Raw genomic sequence first — 22,399 nt, forward strand, 5'->3', positions numbered from 1 at the left:
AGTAAATTTACGATAATGGGCTTCGGATCTTCGTTCAGTAGAAGAGGGAGACGATTGACAATTTGTTGGGAAAGTTACTAATGGTTCTTAGAAGGGAGATTTCGATCGACCTTCTTACTTTCAATCCGTAATAAAGAAAAGGAGTTAAATTATCTCAACACTTCCTAAACTCTACCAGGTGACCTCCTCAATTTTTTTGAAAGGTTGATGTCACTTTTCTATTAGCGTAACATCAAAAACGAAAGTTAATTTGCATGACAGTTATATCAGACAAAATTAATTCAAACTGACCTAAATGCCCTTGAAATTCTTATCTGATCATTCAATTAAATTAAGATAAAAAGATATATATTGATATAATTTAATTTCCAACACTTATATTATCTTCAATCATTATCTTCCTCTTCACCATCACTAACTTCTGCCCTCCCTCCTCCTCCTCCGCGGCTGCCTAGTGCGGCGACCTCGACAATGACGATGCTCTAATCCTTAGTGGCAAAGGCGACAACGCCGATAACCATGGCCCTTTCGGAGCCAAAATAGGTGGCAGGTTACAAGGTAGTTGTGGTGCTGTCATACTTAACCGACTAGGTGGAGGACGTGGCAGGCCCCGAAGCAAAGATGGGGTCGGTAGTTGTGATGTTGCTGGAATTGGTCAACCAAGTGGCAAGGAAGCGTTGGAGATGGAGGCAAATGGGTCACAGCATAACAGCTACTATTAGTTGCTCCAATGTTGGTGGTGACGTTGTACTTGATCAATTAGGCGGTAGAGGTAATGGTGGTGACAATGGAATACTCAATGGCAATGAAGCTGGACTCAATCTCCCAAGTGGTAATGGAAGCGTTAAGGATGATGGCGCAATCAACCTAACCACCGATCACTTGAGAAAGCCAAGATCAATAAAACCTAACTGCGTGATTTCACCTCCTTCATTGCATAGAGCATCAACAGAAGGTGAGGAATACAAGCATCGAGAGCACAAAATTGCTCGCCGTAGTCACGACCACCGCCTTGGCCACATTAGCTCTTTTAGATAGAGATAGAGATAGAAAAAAAGAAAAGTAGAAACTAACAAGGTCACGAGTAGTGGAGGACTCGGATCGAACAGAGATCAAGACCGTGACAATCGCATAACCGAGAGTCCTCCCGCATACCTCATGCCAAAAGACAGAGAAATAGGAGAGAGCAGTGGCGATAAGGGGAGGGAGGAAGGAAGAGGGGAGGGAGTCGCAGGTCTCGAGGGAATGACCATGGGAAAGAGAAGAGAAATTAAGTTTGTTGAGAGCAATCATGTAATTTACTTTTCTAATTTATTTTTATTTAAAAATTAATAATATGATATATTTATTATGGGTATAATAATTATTAATTGTATTCCATCACCGCCCGTAAAAGTTTTACTTGATCCAAAGTTTAAAGAAGACATTATAAAGAATACAGATATAATTAACCCTAAAAAAATAAAAACTTGGGCCAGTTTAGTCATATTATTGAGGAAGATAAAAGATTAATACAAAGAAAAGATGAAAATCAAAACCAAAAACATTTTCATATAAGTTATTTAATTTTTCATATACAAATACCGATATCACATCTCTTAATCTGCATACTTTTTAACTAATTTTTAAATTTTAATTTACGTATTTAAATAATACATATTAATATTAGTACTAATAATTTATTTTATATCTTTTAGGAAGATTAATTTTACAAATTTAAAATGTAGTTAGCATGCATTCTTTAACTTTAAATATTTTGGATTAGTTGTTTATAAAATAAGTGTCATAATTTAATTAAAATTTAATCCGTTTAAAATTTAAATATATATCTAAAAATTATCCCATCCGTTTAATATCTATATCTAAATTTATATCCGGCTAAATATTTAAATGAATTCAATTATAAATAAAATTGCCACGATAACCCGTAAATTTCTATGGGAGACATGGCAGGACAAATTTGATCTGTCTCAGTGATTGGAGGACTAATTCTCCCAAAGAGATTTTGTTCCGGCTGGGCATTCGGGATTTGAGGATTATCAAATCTTCCATCGTATCTAAACGGAGTAAAAGGAGTCCAAAACGGGAGATCCTTTGTAGGGTCCTTGCCTCTTGGACCTGTTAATTACGCTATTGAGGTCGGGCATCTTCGATGTGCGAGTACGAGGCAACTTACTTTGCCATTACCCTTGGATTAATGATTGGCCACTTCCTTAATGGCATAAGTTGGTCAACGTTACAATAACTTGCGAGAAAGAGTTGGGAGCTTTGTCCGTAATAATGAAGTGGTATAGGCCTAGTCCGTTGATTTGGCCCAGAGCTTCAAGAATGCCCAGGAGTTAGTATTTAAAGCCATTAAACCTCCTGTTAATAATATTTTGGTTAGTTAAATTTTGACTGCCTCGTAAATACTAAGCTTTACCAAGCCCCACTCACTGCTGCTGACTATTTGGGTCCACTCTTCGATGTGATCAAGCTGAATTCATCTCCGTCCAAGCCTAGGACGAGAACCAGCCTTTCGCCATGCTCTCATTGTCTTTTGCATCATATGCTTCTCAACGTCCACGCCTCATTACCTGCAAAGGTTAGCCATTTCTTATTTCTCGAACACAGAAAATTGGGGCATAAAACTTACTGTGAAACCTATAGAAATAAAAAAAATAGCTTTCATTTGCTTTGATATTTCTTCGCGGTGATGGAAAGGAAAGCAGAGCCTCAGAGATCTTGGTGGTTCGTGATCATCAAGCGGGTGGAAACCCATCAAGAGTAGCAAATATTATCTCACATCATAGGCTCATTAAACTTGGCACCATCAGTTATGAAAACTGAAACACAAACAAAAAACCTAAAAATTTCTATCTACTAAAGAGAAAATGGATGGCATAGTGAGTCAGAAGTAGCTGGTTTATAACATCATCTTGTATAAATCAATGGGAATCCGTCTGATTTACTTCATCACCCATCACCATGAACATACGAATGCAAAATTAAAAAAAAATTAAATTTGATTGCAAAATAGACTAGAAATATATCTACCTTGTCACCGAGAAATCCTACGAGTAATTAAAGGAGTATCGGAGCTAAAGGTAGACAAATCGTTTGGCCTAACGATAGATTCCTTGCCGCATTTTAACACAGCAGCAAGCAATTGCAATATTAGGCCGAATTCAAAAACATTCAAAAAAAACACACGAAAAAAAATCAGAGATCAGTATACCGAAACTAATGCGTGAAATCTAGATCGAAGAAGTAACAAAGATAGCAAGGCTGGAGATGATCTAGGATCTGGGTATAGGCGTATAGTTAGGGTTTGCGGTTGAGATCTAAAACGCTAATCGTGGATATCAGAGATGGAGGCGATGGAGGAAAAACCCTAGGAATAGAGTCACGAGGAGCCGATCGTTTGGCTTTTATAGGCACGATAGACTTCCAGTGTCCCGCGGTGTATGATAACGTTAAGTTATCACTTTAATTAGGGTTTTCTTTAATTATTTCAATTTTAGTTTGAAATTTGAATAATATTTAGGTTCTTGTTTGTTTTGAGGTTTAACTCTGAAACTCGATTATTAGCCTCATTTTTTAGTCTTAATTTTTAAAAAATAAACTTAATTAAATAAATAAAAAATATTTAATTATTGAACCAATTTAAGGATCCCTGAATCAAATAAGAGTTCCAAAAAATTCTCTTGATAAACAGGATTTTTATATTGGGTACTCGTATTTCGGTATTTCCTTCTACAAAATTGTCCTTTTGGTTTCATTCTAATTTTATTTGCATAACAGCTTCCCTACTTTACATATTTCACTTTTTTCCACTAAGTTAAGCACTTTAATTTTGAATTTCACATGGTAGGAAGGACACACATTTGGATCGCCCATTTAGGCTCTTCTGTACATAAGTCTCAATTTTTTGAGGTCAAACAACACTAATAAAAGGCATCACAGAACCTTATATCATTCATTTAAACTTTTCATGCAAAAATGTACCTCCAACTCCAAGGACTACTCTTTTGCTTCATGACTTGCCACAAGAGTCTCAGAAAATTTCCTGAGCTAAAATAAAGCAATGACCAACTATGAGAGATTGATTTCATTACTGAATAAAATATTGCAGCGGGCCATGGAGAGTAGAATACATGAAAGATAATACAACATATGATGAATATAAGCATCATTTTAAGTTCATGTGAGGTTCTCACTGTATGCTTCATTTATACATCAGGGTGGAATTCATACACTAAAAGCAACTTTGACAATTTCTCATCATCATAAATCAAAATAGTCATTATTTCTACATCAAATATATCCAGCCATAGATTTCCCTTCTCAGGCCACTCATCCCAGGTATGTAAGTGGTAGTGCTTGACAAACAGGGAATGGGATTTTCCGAGTTTTCTTCTTTCTTCTTCCAGATGTATATAGATGAAATCAAAAATCCTAGGCTTTTGATTCTAAAGGCTGAAAAGTGTCGATGTTAGTGTAATCTTTTACAAATGTTCTAAGGCATCCGTTTATTATCCGGGGGGCACCACCGTCACAGAACCGTTTCGCAAGATCAACCGCCTTCATGAAATGACACAGCAGAAAATATGCACAAGATTAAGTCGAGACAAAATACGAAAGAATGGGAGAATAGCATACCAACCTCATTAATGACAATTTGGTGGCGTGTTCCTTTGGCGGTTATCTCTGCCATTGCAAGATGAAGAATGCAGAGCTCCAATATCCTTGCTACAGGCTCATCCTGCAAATGGGATTTTAATAGATTAGCAAAGATGACATCCCAGCTCTTCTTATCAAAAAGAACAGAAAAGAAAACAAGAAAAAGAAGAGGAAACGGTGATAGAGATGCAGGATTTAAATTTGACACACAATAAAGGTAAAAGAACTAACCAAGCACAAGAGAGCATATAATCTGAAAATAAAGAACATCATTTTATAGGATGCTGCTAGCAATAGAATATATTCGTTTTAAGAAAATGGAACAAACTAAGTAGTTCTGACAACTTGTGATGAAACTTTTATCCAGTCTTAGGAAATGAGCCCAATTATTTGGCGGAATTTCTAATGAATCAGAATCTACAAACCGTGCAGTGTTGCCATGCAGATATGAAAATTATTCTCTCGAGAAACAGTGATAACAATAAACTCAGACAAAAGAAAATTCTGAATTTTGTAGCTATATTCGGCAGACAGTAGCCAGCTAAAGTTAGCTGTAGAGAACCTAAAACAGCATTAACTAAAGCAGAAAATGTTCTACAGGAAAGTTCAACAGGGATACCATACACTGACTCCAATCAGCGCAGAGGTAGCAAGTTGAAGAATTTTGCCTGTGAACAAAATAAGAAGAATAAATCAAACCTTCCAATTCTGGGGAATTATTTTGTCGATAACAAGGACATGCTGATTCCACTCGTTACCCACAGCTTCCAAGATTTCCCTCGCAAAACTGCATAATTTAAAAAAAGAATCTTCTTGATCATATAGTGCATATCCAAATAAACCAAGAGCTTGTAATTACCACTAATTCAATATAATCAACTCTTATTTTCAAGCCAGAACAACTACTTTTAGATTTCACTGCTAGCCAGATTCACACGGAAAATAAAATTATTGATGAGCCTAGGAAGGTACCGTAGAACAAATCTGTTGTACACCACTTTTGGAGGAGCTGATAAGACTTCTGCTTCTGAAAAGAACAAGATCACAACTTGTCAACTTTTTTCAGCTTGTCAGATTTATTTCGGTAATTGTTTGTATCATGTTCACAATTCCGACAAAATTATAAATTAGAATCCCGCCAGTGTCTATGATGATTACTAGACAAGTACCAGCCTGAAATCATGGCACATCACTGAAATACAGTTTACATAGAATTTAAGCACTACTATGAGATTCTTCATTCTTGAACTAGTGAACCACACATAATGTACACCCATCTACGCTAGTGATCTTAAGGAAGCCCTAGAGATAAGAAAAGCAATTATAGACACTAGAGTGGTAACATTATTCCCAATTGGATTCTTAAATGAACAGGGCGTTCTAAAAATCAGATCAACAATGTACAGGAGCATTCAAAATTTCAAATAATGGAGCAAAACAAACATGATAAGGAGCTAGAGAGAACTAGAAGTGCCCAACTACCAATAGCTGAATCTTTTTCATTCTGCAGCATCAACTGCTCCGCCTCTTCCTCCGTCCCAGCCTGCACTGGCGCCCCGCCAAAACTCATGTGATCATACTTCAACAGCGCCGTCTTATCCCAAACAAATCCCGGCTCTGAACACAAAAATCCCCATTCCGACCAAATAAAACAATATCCAAACTCTAAAAAAGGGGAAACAATCTTTAGTTGTTCAAATAGCACTAGTCGTGATAAATTGCAAGAATTGAATGACCTCTTTTAGCATTGACCCTCTTGTCAAAAAGCCGAACCGGGTCAGACCCTTCCAAGCACGCAGCATAAGACATCATCCTACCACAGAATTATCCAATCAAAATCCTATCCTCGTATAAGCTATCCAAACATCTAATCCAAGTATCTAACAGACTAGAACTCACAAGGCGAGCTCCCGCGCAGCTCTCGGGCTACAAAACCTCCCGGTCTTATCGACCTTAATCGGCGGAGACGAGGTGCGCGCTGCTTGCTCGAGGGTCTCCGCGACGGCGAGAGGAGGAGGGAGAAGAGGAGTCCGGGAAGAAGGCGAGAGGGTTATGGATTTTAAAGGTCTGGAGCGGAAATTTATGAGAAGGGAATGCCTTGAAGGAGGAGGAGGAGGACAAGAAGAGGAGGACGGGTTGAGAGGGAAATGGGTTCTTGGAGAAGAGGAGGAGATAATGGAGCTCGCCGCTGCTTCCATTGTTCCCAGAACCTCCTGGGGATAAGGTTTTTGCCCCTGTAATAAGGGAATACTGGATATTTGTACCTTTGCTAGAATACTAGCACAATCCTAAACACAAGAGGTTTTTTAATTTAATTATTTTTTAAAAACATTCTATAATTTATATTTAAAAAAAAAGACTATTTTGGCTTTACATAAATTATTAAAAACTATATAACATTATATCTAATACTATTAGTACAACGAAATATATTATTAACTCCAATAATAATTTGTTGGGAATTCTGTTAAAATTTAACTATAGTGGCAATTCTAAAAGGGTCAAAATATTTTAGTGGCAATTATTATATTTTAAATTATGAAGTGATAATTATAATATTTTAGAAGTTTTAAGTGTAATTATGTATCTTTTAGGCTTGGTCACTGCTAATTGGAGAAGAAAACCTGATTTGAAATATTCTTGGGTCCTTTTGCAAATAATTCACCTATGTTAGCCTCTTATTGCAAAATCCCACTCTCTGGATATCTTTATCTGTAATTATAGCTCAAAAGAATTATTCGAAGTGTCTATATATATATATATATAAATATTCTGACTGTAAGCAAATACACTCATAGAAGGGAGGAGTCGATTGGGAATAAATCCCTTTCTTATTAATTAAGACATCATTTAGGAGTCTAATTAAGTATGTCTACGGGCAAGTGGAGCTAGCTGCCAAAATAAAAGATTTGCAATAAATCCCTTTGCTAACAAAAAAATTGTTCATATGTTTTAGTATCCATACTCTATCACTGTATCACTAACACTGAATGGAAACTTAGGACCTATCAGTTATATCTCAACCCTGTACCATTCTTTGACCTAAAGGTAACGTCAGGAATGAGTGTGCAATTTAGAGTTCCATCTTGGCCCGCCAAAGTACATGGACACAAGTTACATCTGGATCTCCTAGCAATCAGCTATAGATTTATCTCCAATCCATCTATGTACTTCAATCCATCTATGTACTTCCATATTCAGCTTAACTCCAGTTCTTACAGTTCTGCAGCTAAATCGGGACAAGTCTTTCAACTTGATCTTTTATCTTATTAAGGAACAAGTCTTTCACCTGTTTAGGAGCCCCCATTCCCCTTCTCCCACATAACCAAAAATATTTAAGCAAACTATCTGATAACCTTTTTCAAAAAGTAAGAGTATCTGACAAACAATTGTGTCCCCAACTCATCTCCAATGGTTCTTATTCGGTATACTTGCATAAAGGCCGGATAAGGTTGGAATAGATAAAGAATTTATTATTCCCGTTGTCCCAGCAAAGCAACACCATCTTCCATGTCTCAGCTAGGATTAGATAGAAAGCAAGTAAAGCTTTGAACTTTGCTGCTGTCTTGCCACTTCCTATGAATGCATGTGACTTTGATTTAATATATATCCATCTCAGTCTCTGACGCTTTCTGAGAAGAGCTCTTTCTTTATTTATACTTCCATACTGAAAACTTTAATAACTATTAGAAGTGTTCTTCTTCCGTACCCTCCCTAAATATTTATCAGTCAACACGAGAGACAGACCCGGCCCTTTCTCTATATATCAGGGGTACAAAAAGAAATTTGCATAGTTTACCCCTTAATGTCAAACTCCTCTCTGATTGTTCTAACTAATTTAGTTTAACAACAGAGTTATATCATTGCTAGCATCTCAAAGGCCATTAGAAGGGTACGGGATTTACTTAAAAAAACCAATAACCTTTAGATTATGAATTAATCTAGATTAGTGAGGGGGTATGACAAACTTTAGTGCATGTTCTTCATAAAAGACTGTGTGCAATCCAAGTATGCACATGCCCATGCTGCATTATAAACCTACAACAGCATGTGGTACACCTACTACAGGTGTGGCTTCACATACCAAGAAATCCACATAAAATAAAGTAGTGGGATATGGAGATCTACATTTATATAGAGAGAGATAAGTACGAGTGGCTAACGAATATAATCAAATAAACGAGTAACTGTGTTTTTAATGCTACAAATATATTCATCTAGAGTAATTGTAGCTGTGTAAGGGATAATGATACAAGCACGACCATTGCTAGCAATGGTGCAAGGAGATCAGGTGAGCCAGATGTCACGATTTGGATTGTAAAGTTGCAGCTTTGCGTGGAGGGGTTTTGCGTCGTTCGAGTAGCGAGACCATTGAAATAACAGCTCATGTCCTTCTGACTCTGAACTTGGTAGTACATGTTGAAGGCATAAGAGGCATTTCCATTGGCATCCAAGCCATTGCAGGTAGACCCATAGCCAAGCGAAGTGCAGTCAGAGCTTTCACAGGCATACGTGATGCTATCACCTAGTTTGCTTAGATCCTGTGCGTTTGGATTGAACACACACCAAGTTCGCGGCAGATACTCCACGCCCTTCGCGGCGACGAGCATCGTGTTCTGTCCCTGACCAGAAAGATCCATTGGATACTTCGGCTGCCCGTCGTACTTCAAGACTCCCCAGTGGCGTTCGAAGTTCCCCGGAGCAATGCTCTTGGCATCTTCGTCGATCAGGCTGAATAGATAGACTTCTATGTATTGGTTGGGCCGCAGAGGTGTCCCTTGATTCGCACCTAAACGCTTTAGAAGGCCGTTGTAGAACCTCTGCGCATATGCTGTCGTTGCGTGAATGTCTCCGTCAGTCGGCCAACCAACCTCTCCGACGAGGATTTGCAAATTGCCCAAGCCAACTGCCTTGAGAGCTGAGAGCAGAGTATCGAAGTTGGCATCAAACACGTTGGTGTACTGGATTCCGTTGTCGACTACCGGATTGCTTGTGCCGTCGAAGAAAGCATAGTCCAGTGGGAAGTTATCGTTGTCATACAAGCTTAAGAAAGGGTAGATGTTAACGGTGAAGGGTGCGCCGCTGTGGTTGAGGAACTGGACGATGTCCGTCATGAGATCACTGATGTCGGTTCGGAATCTTCCGGCAGATGGTACCGGGCTGTTCACAGGGGAATTGTAGACGTCGGCATTAAGGGGGACTGTGGCCTTTATGGTGTCACCAACGCCTGCCTCATTGAGAGCATTCTGGATGTTCTGGAGGGCGGGAAGGGTCACATTCAAGAACGAGCCATTGTAAGCCGACAGGAAAGGCTCATTTCCGACAGCTACATATCTACAACAAAAGCATCGCCGGAAGGCATTCATTCATTCAGAACATTTCTTCAGAGAGAATTTCGTATAAGAAACTTTACTCTAGATCAATCTAAGAGGCTCTGTTTTTAATAGAAAAGGTAGCAGAATTAGACCAACCGAAGAGTTGACTTCAACTCTTTTTTACCACATCAGTATCGAAGAAGCGTAATCCGATACTTGGTTGACTTTAAAACATTCAATCATATCTACGTGTTATGGAGAGAGACATGGATGAATTAGCGTAACACGCATAGTTAGAACTACCAAAATATCTTTACAAAAAAAATCAGAAGAACTTAAGAAGGTGGAGGTAGTCATTAATCAAAAGTAGCAATCTATAATCAATGATGCATTAATTCAATGTGTATGACCGACCAAACTTTATACAACTTGAGAACTTTTAGGTTGTATTATTGCTAAGATGTAAATCATTCATCTCCATTAGCAACCGAAGAAAAGAGTAAAAGATAAGAAGATCGACTTAAAATAAATCTATCAATATTCAGCTGTAAATTGCCTGTATTCATGGCATCTGCAGACAATCAGAGACTGAATCATGCCGTCATGAAAACATTATTTTGGCAGAGAAAAATCTTGCAACAGTTGAGAGAAGTCCATAACTATCATCTGCTGAAATTGAACTGCAACAGAAACAAATTGGATTGAAGTGACATAATTTGTACTCACTTGATGGTTACTCCTCCATCGAAATTGTATCGAGTTACGTTCCGATTCACCCACTTCTTTGCTGTACCATAATCAATCATCAATCCGAGCATATTATTCGGGATTGCAATCATCACTTCGAGGCCACTCCCAGCCAGAGCATTCATGGTGTTTGCATCAGCATCAAAAAGTTTGACCTTCTTGATCCCATTTTGCTTAAGGAGTTGCACAACAATCTTTGGCGGCAAGGGGTGAGTTGCCATAGTCCCCCAGTTCACTCCGAGGCCTTCAACCATGGAGGAGTAGAAGAAGAACAACCCAAGCACCAGAACCCCTATTAAAAATCGAAGGCTAGCCATATCTAATCTCTGGACTAAAAAATTGAAAACTTTTGAAGAGAAAAAGGATAGAAAGTGAAGGGTATATCACATACAAGAGAAGATTCCAGGAACTAAAGCAAAGTGCCACCTTTCAGAAGAGGTTAAAAAAAAAAATCAAATTCTATTATGTAATAATCCCAAAAAAATTGTGTGCAAGAAGACAGAACTAATAAAGGGTAAATTTTAGTGCCTATCTCTCTGACCAAGACAAGGACAGGGTCAGAGGAATATAGAGGGATAAAGGAGAGAACACCAAGAACCACAAGAACAAATCGATCTTTTCTAAGAATAATCTCAGATATCCAAAAGTGGGTATTGCAAAAAGATCTCAGTTATGAAGAAAGAAGCAGCTGGCACTGATGTGGAACAATCAAAAGAGAACAACAGTAAGCTGACAAGGATTAAATTCTACCAAAAGATCCGATTTTTCTTCCGCATTTGACTCAACGGCAACCAGTGATAGCAAAACTATATAACTAGTTTAAACACGAATCACCACTCCAAACCAGCACAAGAAATCAGAACCGCGAGTTGGGTATCAAAGAAATATACAAGATATATATCAAAGGTAGTTCACCAGAACAACTAAAATACGCCACTGGATATACAACCAACCACCTTCCGACCAACTCCCAGTTGGGAGAATCTATTGCCTCCACTACGTTGAAACCGTGAAATAAGTATCAACTAAGCAGGAGGTGAGATCCAACATAAAACTAAACGATAGGATCAACTACTGAAGCTCACATGAGCCAGAGTAAACCAACGAAAAAAAAAAAAAGAGGAAAAAAGAAAAACTCGAACCGTATACTTTCCCAAGTGATCGAGGAGGGAAGGTTATAGAAGCACGACAAGGGCGTTTTCGTCATTTTAGAGAGTAATTTTAGATCCCCCTCGCGATTAGGAGCTGACGAGGCGCGCGCTGTCCAGGTCCAGCACCTGCCCACGTTGAACCGCTGTGTAAAGCGACCCGGAGGAGGGCACTAGGGTAATTTCCGCAACCCAAGGAAGTGGCGTTATCGTCATTATGTTCGAGATTCGTGGCATTTGATTCTCCTTTCCGTAAAGGAGTTTGTCCGCTTCTTCGCTCCGGAGTGGGTCGGCGGCCGACATCGACCATTTGTGATGGAATCTTACCAAACTGCCCTCCAAACTCATCTTATCCGCGGAGGCTTTCTCCATCACCATAAGATAAATTGGGCTTATTTGGGCCCATGGCTAGTGCTAATCTTTTTATTTTCGTATAAATTATTTCGTATATTTATATCCATTTGTCTTAATCAAATCTCCGCAGAAGTTACTTGAATTTGACAAGTAATCTACCTTAGTTGCAGCTTAGGCCATTTATTCTTGTTGTTTTTCGGTAGGAATACATGCCGACTCGAGGAGGGAGAAAAAGATAGGATAAAAAATAGATAAGTTTACGAATCACATTCTATATTTTATCTATTTTACAATTTACACTCATTTTTAAATTTTTATAATTTAGCTCCTATTTTTTTTTATAATTTTTATTTAACACCATCTTATAATTTTAACGGTACTAGCAAAGGAAGATTCTGTTATAATATATGAAATAATTTATAAATATCTATATTATCCATACATTCTTACAAAGAAAAGAAAAAATAGTGGTGATGATATTTTAGTAATTTGGTCGATATTAGTTACTCAAAATAACGTTAGAGTGTTAAATGAAAATTATAGAAAATAAATAAAGAATCGAATTATAAAATCATCAAAGATGAGATATGAATCACAAAATAAATATAATATATGGTATAATTTATAAAATATCCTGAAAAGTAAAAAAACAACCGTAATACAGTTAGGATTAGAAAAAGACGATACACTCGGTGGCTATCAATTCTTTCCTTTTTTTTAAAGAAAAAAAGGATTGCTTTGAACTTAATTTATTATATCAACTATTTTATATAACTATGTTATCTTTCCAACTTTAAGGCAGTTAGTGATGGGATTATGCTCCCATTGATATAGTAGGAAATGTATACTAATTGTATTACAGAAAAATCCCAAGGCACTAATTTAGTTTAGAAATATGATTCTAATGGCTAGCCCGAAGCCCCGCCCGAACTAGGCCTGAGCTTTTAGGCTTGAATTTAGCCCAAATGTGAGCTTATTTATATTCAGCATCCTGACTCCTAATCCATATAGCCCAACTCATAGCCTATTATCCTCTCTTCTTCTTCTCTTGTTGTTAGATATCCTATTCATAAACATCACCTCTAAGGTTCTGAATAAATTTATTCTGCACTATAATTCATACATCAAAAGGTTATAAAATTGAAAAAGATATCTAAACCCTGACCTTAGAAACTATAAACTATTACCCATTTTCATATATATTCATAATTTTTTTTTCTATATTGACTTCTTTAATTATATAAAATATCTGAAATGCTCCTTTAACAAGTTACCCCTTAGATTTTTCTATTAAAACATAGATACCATCTGAAAATAATTTTACTCTTGTCTTATAGGAATGAGCAAGAGAAAAGTTCAAAGTACATTAATGTTTGGTGTTTTCTTTATTAACAATGTGGGAGACATTAGATAGTTATGGGGTCAAATAATTGAAGAAAATAAAAGGTCTATATGAAAATGGGCTACAGTTCAGGTCTAAGTATGATTAACTCTAATTTATATTTCTAACTGTTGTCACCTTTTTTCTTAATCTTTTTCTTCTTTGTTGTTGAGAATAGCAGCATCAAAGAAACGAATAAACTGCAAAAGGTTATAATTAAAGAAGATTAAGTCAGCTAATACAGTCACATGACAGCATGCACTATAATAAAGCTAACCATATGACTTCTATAAATTGTTTGCTCATGAACTAAGCTATCATCTCTTTCCCCAAAAAAACTAAGCTATCATATGAGCGGTTGGCAGTCACAGTTGCTTGTAAAGTGGTTAAAAAGAAATTAAATAATACTTGTAGCTGTCCAGATCCAAAAGATAATCAACATTTATAGGTCCAAAGTTAGTATTGATAGAGAAATTACACATCATTTCAACCTTGGTTGATCGAGATGTCTTCCACAAGGGTATTATTGCTATTCTACAGTGTTCCCTTTGTGGATGGTAAGCTATCTCCACTCCATAAATATCAACATCTTTATCCTTTCAAACCAACTCACATCCTGGATGGAGATGAGACATGGCAAAGTGTTAACAGATGCAAACAAATCCATGAGACTCATGTCATGGTTGAGTCCAAGACCACAGAATTTGTCTGGTTTAAATCATTTGATGCAGCTGAAGAAAGAGCCAAGAGATGATGGGCAGTTCTCAGTTATTGCCAATTTGTCATCAGTCATCACCACCTTGGAAGTAGGAAGAGAAGCTTCACTTTGCAAGCAAAGTGGAGGTGCAATGAACTAACCAAGGAGTTGGTAGTCAAAAGGATACATAGTATTTGAGAGCCTGAGGTGGCAACGAAGTTTGAAAGATGGGGCCATTTCAATAAATATGTTATCCAAGAAGGCCTGAGAGGGAAATGGTTATAAGATGCCAACATTCTGTTCATAAGTGAAATAAAGTTAATATGAATATAATTATTCTAATTTTTTTTTGCTAGTATAAAAAAAATTATATCAGTATTTCGTATGATTTAAGGAAGGTTGCGATAAGAATGATAAATGACTAAAATATTTTTTATAACAAATATGCGAGGAGAAAAGAAATTGTAAGTGAAATGATAGTAATTAGTAAAAATAAAAATGTTCCATAGAAAATGAGAGAAGTAGGGATTAACATATGCATAATATCAGTATAGAGAGATTTATATTAAATACGTTTAATTTTATTTCATAATAAGTGAGCAAGTGGATTTACTCAGCAACCAAAAGTAAATGGGTGTTATTAAATAGTTGGTGTGACATGACTGTGTGATATGAAAACAAACAATACATCACCACCCTGTCAATATTGTGGTCACCATACAAGAAGAGAAAATTTTGGTGAAAACTCTACATCTATCCTTGCAAATAAGCCACATTTCAACTATAAGCATTAGGCCCACATAAATATATGCAAGTGGACACCTCAGAAAATTAAGAAACCTACAAAATACCTTTGTCCTTGTAGAGGTTCATGGCCCTCCCTACTCCCTACAACTTCGTAGAAAGGTAATTAGCACTGCTCGCCCACCATTAACTATTTGCATTGGGAGAGGCCCCAAACTGCACCAATCCAAGGCTCTCAGTTAGCCTCAAGGAAAGGAAGCAAAGGTACAAAGCCAGCAAGCCAACACCCAGAACTCTATCCAGCTTCATCTCCCTCCTTGGCAGTATGAAGAGAGCCCAAAGCAGTCCACCAATTAGGAACCCCAGAGTCTCAAATAAAGAGGAATCTTGGGGAATCACAAAGGGAGAAGGGTGCACATTCCACGAAGCTAGCACAAGGGATAGACCCAATCCCACCACCGTGTTAAAGATAGGCCCTGCATAGCAACCAGAGATTGCAATCTGGACACCATCAATGCCACCATAGACAGCCATTGCAATGTTAGCTATAAGATCTCCAAGTGAGTTGCCCCAGGCCAGGACACTTAGTCCAAGAATTGCAGGGCTTATGCCAACTATACGACCAACTGAGACTAGCAAGGAAACAAGCTCCCTTGCTATCATATAAGTCCAGATCATACTCATTAGGAATCCACCGGCTAGCCAAGGAAACAAGCACTTCTCAGGAGGGTGGGCCTTCTCAGTTGTCTCCAATGCAATGAGACCGAGAACAATTCCAACCAAGGAACCAACCAAGTATACTGTTAGCTTCTCTTCTGAGCTCATTTGATCGCTCTGGGAATTCCAAATTGCTGCTAGGAGGACCGGCGAAAAGGCGGCGGAAGCGACGGCGAAGGGCTTCGACCATCTCTTCTCTGAAACATCCGGAATTGTCAACCTTCTTGGTAGATATAGAGGCATCTCAATGAGATAGAAGAACCAACTTGAGTAGTAACTCCAACTTGATACGCTGGACTTGTAATATGTTACGATTACAAGATTGTTGCCTTCCAAATCTTCCACTTCTGACTCCTTTAACAACGGCACCTCCAATTCTTCAAGGTTCCTTTGTCCACAATAATGGGAAGTCCAAACTAGTACAATATAGGCAATATAGAGGGAAAAGAAGGAGATTGATCCCCATAGTGTGATTGTTCCAAAGACCATCATAGCAAGCAAAGAACATAGCACCAGGATTAAGAAGCAGAGATCCCTCACAAAGCTTTTTTGATCAATTGCGACGCAGCGCGAGCTAACCAAGAGGCTAATTAGCCCCACGACAACGGTCGAGACGAAGAGCGCACCGCCCATAATGCTACTGAGGCCGACTTCGCCAACGCCGACGCCGGCGCCGGCGAAGGAGACCACACTGGAGAAGACATCGGGAGCTCCATTGCCCAGGGAGAGAAGCGTGACGCCGGCTATGGTGGGAGGAAGCATGAGGAGGTTCGAGAGGCTCTCCAATGAGGAGCAGAAGTATTGGGAGGCGGTGTTGCCGAGTAAGTAGAAGAGTATTACAAGCCACAGAGCGAAGAGAAGGTAACCGAGAAGTGGGTATTGCCCACAAGTGCAGTAGAACACTTGGAGGTAGTCGATGTAGCCTTGAGGGACGCAGGGGATATGGGATTTGAGATAAACGCACTTGGTGTTGTGGTCTTTTAAACCCTCCAGTTCTTGGCAGTCGTCTTGCTCTGTTCGCGAAGGAGTTGAGAGGCCAGGATGAGAGGGATTGAGATGGTTTACGAGGAAGAAGGAGAAGAAAAAGAGGAGGAAGAAGGAGAAGGTTATGAGTGCAGTAAGCTTATTGAAGGATGTAAGAAAAGCCATTAAAGAAGAGGAGGAGGAGAGGTCAGAGGAGAATTGCGAGAAGAGTAATGAAAGGGAAGCGATTCCAAGACATGGGTTCTGTTTGCTGAATCGAATTCTCCAATAGAACTGGGAGTTACACGCGAAGAAGTAAAGGAGGATGGGAATGGACGCCGCCGTTTGGATCGCACGATAGAGAGAGAGAAAGAGAGAGACCGAAAGAGGAGTTAAGAGGAAGGAGAAAGGATGCATTATTAATAGAGAGGTTGAGAAAGCTGTACGGATCATATGCAGAGAAGAATGTAGGAACGGATGCTTGTGGGCTTAGTTGGGAGCGTCTGATTAGCTGTTGTATTTTGAGTGCTCAATAATGGACTTGCAAAAGGATCCCGACGCGGTACATTCAGTCTAATCCGTGTGGAGTAGTATCGAAGGAAGAAGAGGCAGTGTGAAAGCGTCAAAAGGTGAGATCCATTTGGCATTTCTTCAGTACATTCTGGTATGATGGGTGGGTAGAGCTGTCTGGCTCTCTATCCTTATTTCTCTTCTTCCTTCTTCTCCTCAATTTTGATTCCTAATAAGTATTATCTGTTTATTTCCTATAAATATAGATTGGTTTTGATGTTAAATGTTAAGGTTGCATGATATGTACAATTCATATAAGTCGATCGATCAATGTGTAGTTTGGACGGTTGGTTTCTGATGCATAATTTTTTATACAAGAAAATATATCTCTCGTTCATGATATAAGTTATTAACTTTGTATGTATGACTAATCCTCCCTCCAACAGAATTATTAATCACAGTAGCACAATATGCTAATTTCTAAACTCTTTTTTTTTGTTTTAATTTTAAATTTTTATGGTATGGATGTGCCAACCCACCAAAATAATTTGAATATAACTATTCAAAGTACACATCACATAAATTGAAGACCACGGTACGGCAATGACAATTTTGGTGTATTATTGTGTCGACCCACATCCTTTAGTTATTGTCTATCGCATCTTGTTCTTTTCAACTTCTTTATAACATGCCCACGAGTCCTAATGTTTATTAACTTTATCACAAACTTAGGGGATTTTCAAAGTAACAAGATAATACTCTTAATATTCCCCATCTTTGAACAATTTGTAATCTAAGTCTCCATTTTACTGATAATCTACTTAATATTGCAGTATAATTTATGACAAATACTTCAATACCCCTTTAAAATTTATAATTCTCGTTATTATAGTCAGTCAGGCACCGGTTTCGAAACAATATTACATTAAAAAAATAGCATATTAGTTAAAAAAATTAGATTATGTGTGTCTAATTTTAGGGTTACATATTATTTTCTTTTGTTAATATTTCTCGCTCTTATATATGAGTGTAATAGATGTGGTTATGTTTTAATTATATGATATATCATTTAAAAACTATATAATTTAAATTTGATTCTTTATTTTTATAGGAGATAGATTTTAATTTAAGATTAATTTTCTATCTTTATGTGTTATCAAATTTTAGTTTAAATTAATCTTAAACTAATGAGAGATATATATAAATAGCGTGCAAGGTAATAAAATTATGAAAAAATAGCGCCCAAGGTAATATATTTTTAAGATAAATAATTACTCATTGAATCGGTATTATTTTTTGGCATTCCTATTATTCTTCTTGAGGATTGTAACCGTTAGATTTTCATAGAGTATCTAATTTGTTTAACTCTATAATAAAATTATACGAGTACCCTAATACATATTCTAATCCAACTCCATATTAATTAAATTTATAGGATGAAAAATACATTAAATACTAAACCCGACATCAACGAAGGAATCAAACTCATAATTTTTATCATGAATAGATTACAAACACATCATACCTTATTATGCCATAAAATATTCACCTTTAACTCGCTCTTCATCCTTTGATTAGGCCATGCTTGCTTCTTATAAACGCGAACTATGAGCCCATACTAACATCCAATAAGCACTAAATGCTCCTGCAAGGTCGTGCCTGTTACTCAGTTATTCACGTATTAAAATAGGAATAATTGAAGAGGTTAAACATGACGGTAGATGCATCCACACTATTTGTCTTCAATTTTCTTTCTTCCTTCTCCTCCTCCATCTTCCATCTTTTTTCTCTATGTTTTCTCCTCCTCCTCCCTCTTATCTCTCTTCTCCTCCCTCTACTCCCTATTTTGCTTTGATTAATGTCACCAAGGTCGGGGCCACAACAATCATGACTACCGAGGCCACCGAAAGTCATGGATGAAAATCTTTTGATTCCACAGACGACGAAGATGTTTTGCTTATGAGCCGGCTAGTCTTCTGTTCTTATCCGTAGTGTTTCACAATGTCATATCTTGAAATGTAGGATCTTATTGTCTTCTTTAGTTTGAGGCTAAGTTCTAAATTTGATAAGTTAGTCTAAATTTTTTTAAAAAATATAACTTGATTTATCTCTAATTTTTTGTGTGCCCCTAGGTTTTTATACTATATTTTTTAGCTTCTTTATTGTAACATACGATCATCAATGAATTACTATCATCTAAAGATTTTCTAAAAGAATGTTTTATGTCTATAGTTTGAGATATTATAAAAGTAATACAAACTAATTTTATATATTCGGGAATTAAGTTTGTTATTCATACCCTATCTATATCTAATCTAATTATCCGAGAGATTATAAGACTATATTCCATGAAAAAAAGGTAAGAAATAAAAAAGATTAAATGTTTGGATATTGTTATAAGTTTATTTTTTCTCACTTATTTTTTCTCTATTATCTCCTATAAATTTATCCAAAGGAGAGGAAACCCTACTATACTTAGGAAGTGTAGGGATTGCATTGTAAATAATGATAATACGAAGTGTAAACCATGAATTATGTATACCGCAGGGTGTTAAATAAAAATTATCCTCAATTTTGGTTCAGAAGATTGAAATTGTCAACCCAGTTACTCTACCAGTCAACCGGCTCCGGGAGACGAGGACTAGGAGGGCATTATAGTCATTTCCTTTATCTATAATCTCTCACACAAGCGGAGGGCCGAAGGGCCGGCTGCTTCGATACGCCCAAAGCTTGAACCTTTTTTTAACAAAAAGGATGACGCCTCTCTAATTCCTGCAAAAGAAAAGGGAAATTCGATTCTTCCCATGGAGATTTCGATCAAGCCGCCTTCAATTTCGCTATCGAATCCTTCCATTCCATGCTTCAGTCCGCGTTCTCTTCGGTTTCAGATCAAAGGGAACGAAGCTGAATCAAATTTCCGTGCTTCCGTTACCACTCCGTTGGGTTCTCGCTGCATTTCTTCTCGGGTTAGATACCTTTCTTTTCCTTCGAAGTTATTTGTGTTCTTCTTCGTTTGGTTCGAATTGGGCGATGGGTTTTGTGGATTTTGGGCCTCGTGAAAGATTCGAGATTTACTTCTTCAAATGCAAAAGAAGAAAAAAGGATGAGATTTTTTTTCCGAGTCCTTTCTTGTAGTTAGAAATTTGGAATCAACTCATTTGTTTGTTAAGATGGATTGATATTCGGAAAGGTCAGATCATGTCACATTGGAGGAAGTATTCACATGTAATGATGTAACAATAAGATGGAAAAGAAAATAATTTGGTTTGATGAAGAGATGGGACAACATTATAAATAACATGCTAGAATTCATCTCTTTCATTGATCCTTCAACTGTTGATATATCTGTGGACATCTAACAAATTATGTGAGTGAGCAGCTACTGAACTTTGGTGATTTTTGCTTTCTGTTTTGGAATAGAATAATGTTTTGAAGAATTTCTTATGCGTGGAAGAAATAAGAGAACAAAAGCTCTAGCTAATTGAACTGTGGAGCTGTGTGTAAATGCTATGGGAAAACAATAAGAATGCTTGCACGTTTCTGTTTGATAGTTCTGTTGAACGTTGAATTCTCCATACGAGGAATCTGAGAGTAATTTCTTGCCTGACAGATCAGATCAAGTTCGACGCACGATTTGGAGAGAAGCAAGAGTAGTCTTGAATCCTTGTTCTGTTATGACAAGTCTGTTCCAGAGGAAAATATTGAGGAACCAATTGGTTTATCTTTGGATAAAAAGGAAATAGGGAACAAGCCACCTTGTGTCGATTGCCAAGCCAAAGGTGCAGTACTGTGTACAACTTGTTCTGGTTCGGGCTTATACATTGACTCAATACTTGAAAGTCAAGGTGTCATTGTGAAAGTGAGGTGCCTAGGTAACAATCTTGACTATATTCATAGTTCCGATGCTGTGTATTTCAGTTGTATTATTGGTCTATAAGTACTAAATTTCTGGAGATTGAACAATCCTATATCTATAGAAAACATCTATTATCTTCTAGTCTTTTAGTTTGAGTTCTGTGATTTATCTTTTGGTTGTCGATATTTAGGTGATTTGTGGTGCTTAATATTAGGTAGCTGAAAAATGCTTCATTCCGTTCAAAAACGAAAGAAACTTTGCATGGTGATTAAATGAGACTCCAACTTTTGTGTCTATTTTAACCTTTAAGGATCAGCTAGATTGAAATAACTGCTGGCATCACAATGTAAACTGACTGTTTTCTTCCTCTATGGTTGGTCTCTATTCCGTTGCCTTTTTATGCATTTTTCCAATTTTCAAAACTTCAGGTTTAAGCTTGTATGCAAATTGTCAGGCAAAAACTACCGGGCTATTGGTGCTATTCAGAAGCCGCATGCTCATGAACATAGAATAATAGTACTTGTTTTGCCAATCTCATGCAACTGCTGGTCACCTGACCTTAGCTCTTGTTTTCTTCTTCAGGTTTAGTTTGTAGTCAAGTCCTGCTTCCTTTTCCTCTACAACATATATCTCATAATCTGATATCTTTTCTGCTTATTGTATCCAACTAAATCATAATTGAAGCCACACAGTATTTAAGCTTTATGCCCTGCTTTCATTTTTCTTTCTCCTAACAAAAGCAAGGGAATCCTTGTGATCTGCTTCTATTTTCCTATCTCCTAACTGACATTTTGTACTCTATTTTTTTTTTTTTGCTTCCTTCCTCTTGTAGTATAGAAATTGTGTATGTATCATTTATGATGTTATCTCTCTCAAATGCAAAGCACCACCAACCCATTGATCTTTTATGTACTTACAGTAACAGCTTACCCTCGTTTTTTTCTTCTTTTGGATGTCATACATATTAAATCCTCGTAGGTTGTGGAGGGACCGGAAACATCATGTGCTCGGGATGTGGAGGGCGCGGTCATACATAGATTTGAATGAGCTTGAGGTATTGCTTTCTAGTGTAACTCTTTACAGTGGCGATGACACTTTCACTCTTCCAATGAGGCTTATAACTTTTGCTTGATGTTATAGATTTGGTAGAGAGGCTCAACTTTATCAAATGCTAATGCTCCACTCAGATTGTTGTAATATGATACTTCATTGTTTTGGATTCAATGCAATTATCTGGATGATTGCTGCTGTAGATACTTGCATATATTACTTGTACCTCCCTGGAAGTATCATTATTAAGAGAGC

At 37.3% G+C, this 22,399-nt stretch overlaps 4 protein-coding genes, 1 long non-coding RNA gene and 2 other non-coding genes across 9 annotated transcripts; 1 reads left to right on the forward strand and 6 right to left on the reverse strand.

Annotated features, from left to right (window-relative positions):
* Nucleotides 1-2,246: 2,246 nt before the first annotated feature.
* Nucleotides 2,247-3,359, reverse strand: LOC140763854 (uncharacterized). Its single transcript, XR_012104912.1, has 2 exons — nucleotides 3,218-3,359; nucleotides 2,247-2,576 (listed from the first exon to the last, which is right to left on the reverse strand). It is a non-coding gene; the product is annotated as an uncharacterized lncRNA (long non-coding RNA).
* On the reverse strand, nucleotides 2,712-2,795 carry LOC140764083 (small nucleolar RNA SNORD24). The gene has a single exon (XR_012104959.1). It is a non-coding gene; the product is annotated as a small nucleolar RNA SNORD24 (small nucleolar RNA).
* On the reverse strand, nucleotides 2,886-2,966 carry LOC140764091 (small nucleolar RNA R12). The gene has a single exon (XR_012104967.1). It is a non-coding gene; the product is annotated as a small nucleolar RNA R12 (small nucleolar RNA).
* A 774-nt stretch (nucleotides 3,360-4,133) lies between the features above and the next one.
* Nucleotides 4,134-6,898, reverse strand: LOC140763852 (uncharacterized). Its single transcript, XM_073102220.1, has 7 exons — nucleotides 6,562-6,898; nucleotides 6,399-6,475; nucleotides 6,145-6,279; nucleotides 5,635-5,689; nucleotides 5,362-5,449; nucleotides 4,646-4,744; nucleotides 4,134-4,563 (listed from the first exon to the last, which is right to left on the reverse strand). Exons 1-7 carry the CDS (start codon nucleotides 6,858-6,860, stop codon nucleotides 4,438-4,440), a joined length of 879 nt encoding a protein of 292 aa, XP_072958321.1. The 5' UTR covers nucleotides 6,861-6,898; the 3' UTR covers nucleotides 4,134-4,437.
* A 1,913-nt stretch (nucleotides 6,899-8,811) lies between these two features.
* On the reverse strand, nucleotides 8,812-11,870 carry LOC140763138 (glucan endo-1,3-beta-glucosidase 8-like). Its single transcript, XM_073101201.1, has 2 exons — nucleotides 10,704-11,870; nucleotides 8,812-9,996 (listed from the first exon to the last, which is right to left on the reverse strand). The coding sequence occupies exons 1-2, from the start codon at nucleotides 11,039-11,041 to the stop codon at nucleotides 8,880-8,882; spliced, it is 1,455 nt and encodes a 484-aa protein (XP_072957302.1). The 5' UTR covers nucleotides 11,042-11,870; the 3' UTR covers nucleotides 8,812-8,879.
* Nucleotides 11,871-14,247: 2,377 nt separating this feature from the next.
* LOC140762250 (cation/calcium exchanger 1-like) lies at nucleotides 14,248-17,571 on the reverse strand. Of its 3 annotated transcripts, none has more exons than XR_012104712.1 (2): nucleotides 15,156-17,571; nucleotides 14,248-14,568 (listed from the first exon to the last, which is right to left on the reverse strand). XR_012104712.1 is itself a non-coding variant. In XM_073099927.1 (1 exon), exon 1 carries the CDS (start codon nucleotides 17,179-17,181, stop codon nucleotides 15,235-15,237), a length of 1,947 nt encoding a protein of 648 aa, XP_072956028.1. In that variant the 5' UTR covers nucleotides 17,182-17,570; the 3' UTR covers nucleotides 14,913-15,234. The 3 variants fall into 3 exon arrangements, 1 of the variants encoding a protein (XP_072956028.1); XR_012104713.1 differs by lacking the exon at nucleotides 14,248-14,568 and adding an exon at nucleotides 14,585-14,601; XM_073099927.1 differs by lacking the exon at nucleotides 14,248-14,568 and having other exon boundaries at nucleotides 14,913-17,570.
* A 2,346-nt stretch (nucleotides 17,572-19,917) lies between these two features.
* Nucleotides 19,918-22,346, forward strand: LOC140762252 (uncharacterized). Its single transcript, XM_073099930.1, has 3 exons — nucleotides 19,918-20,204; nucleotides 20,849-21,110; nucleotides 22,073-22,346. Exons 1-3 carry the CDS (start codon nucleotides 20,043-20,045, stop codon nucleotides 22,129-22,131), a joined length of 483 nt encoding a protein of 160 aa, XP_072956031.1. The 5' UTR covers nucleotides 19,918-20,042; the 3' UTR covers nucleotides 22,132-22,346.
* The last annotated feature ends 53 nt before the right edge of the window (nucleotides 22,347-22,399 follow it).

The sequence above is a fragment of the Typha angustifolia genome, chromosome 7 (genome assembly GCF_048772165.1).
Source record: "Typha angustifolia cultivar Huaian chromosome 7, ASM4877216v1, whole genome shotgun sequence".
Classification (NCBI taxonomy): Eukaryota; Viridiplantae; Streptophyta; class Magnoliopsida; order Poales; family Typhaceae; genus Typha; species Typha angustifolia.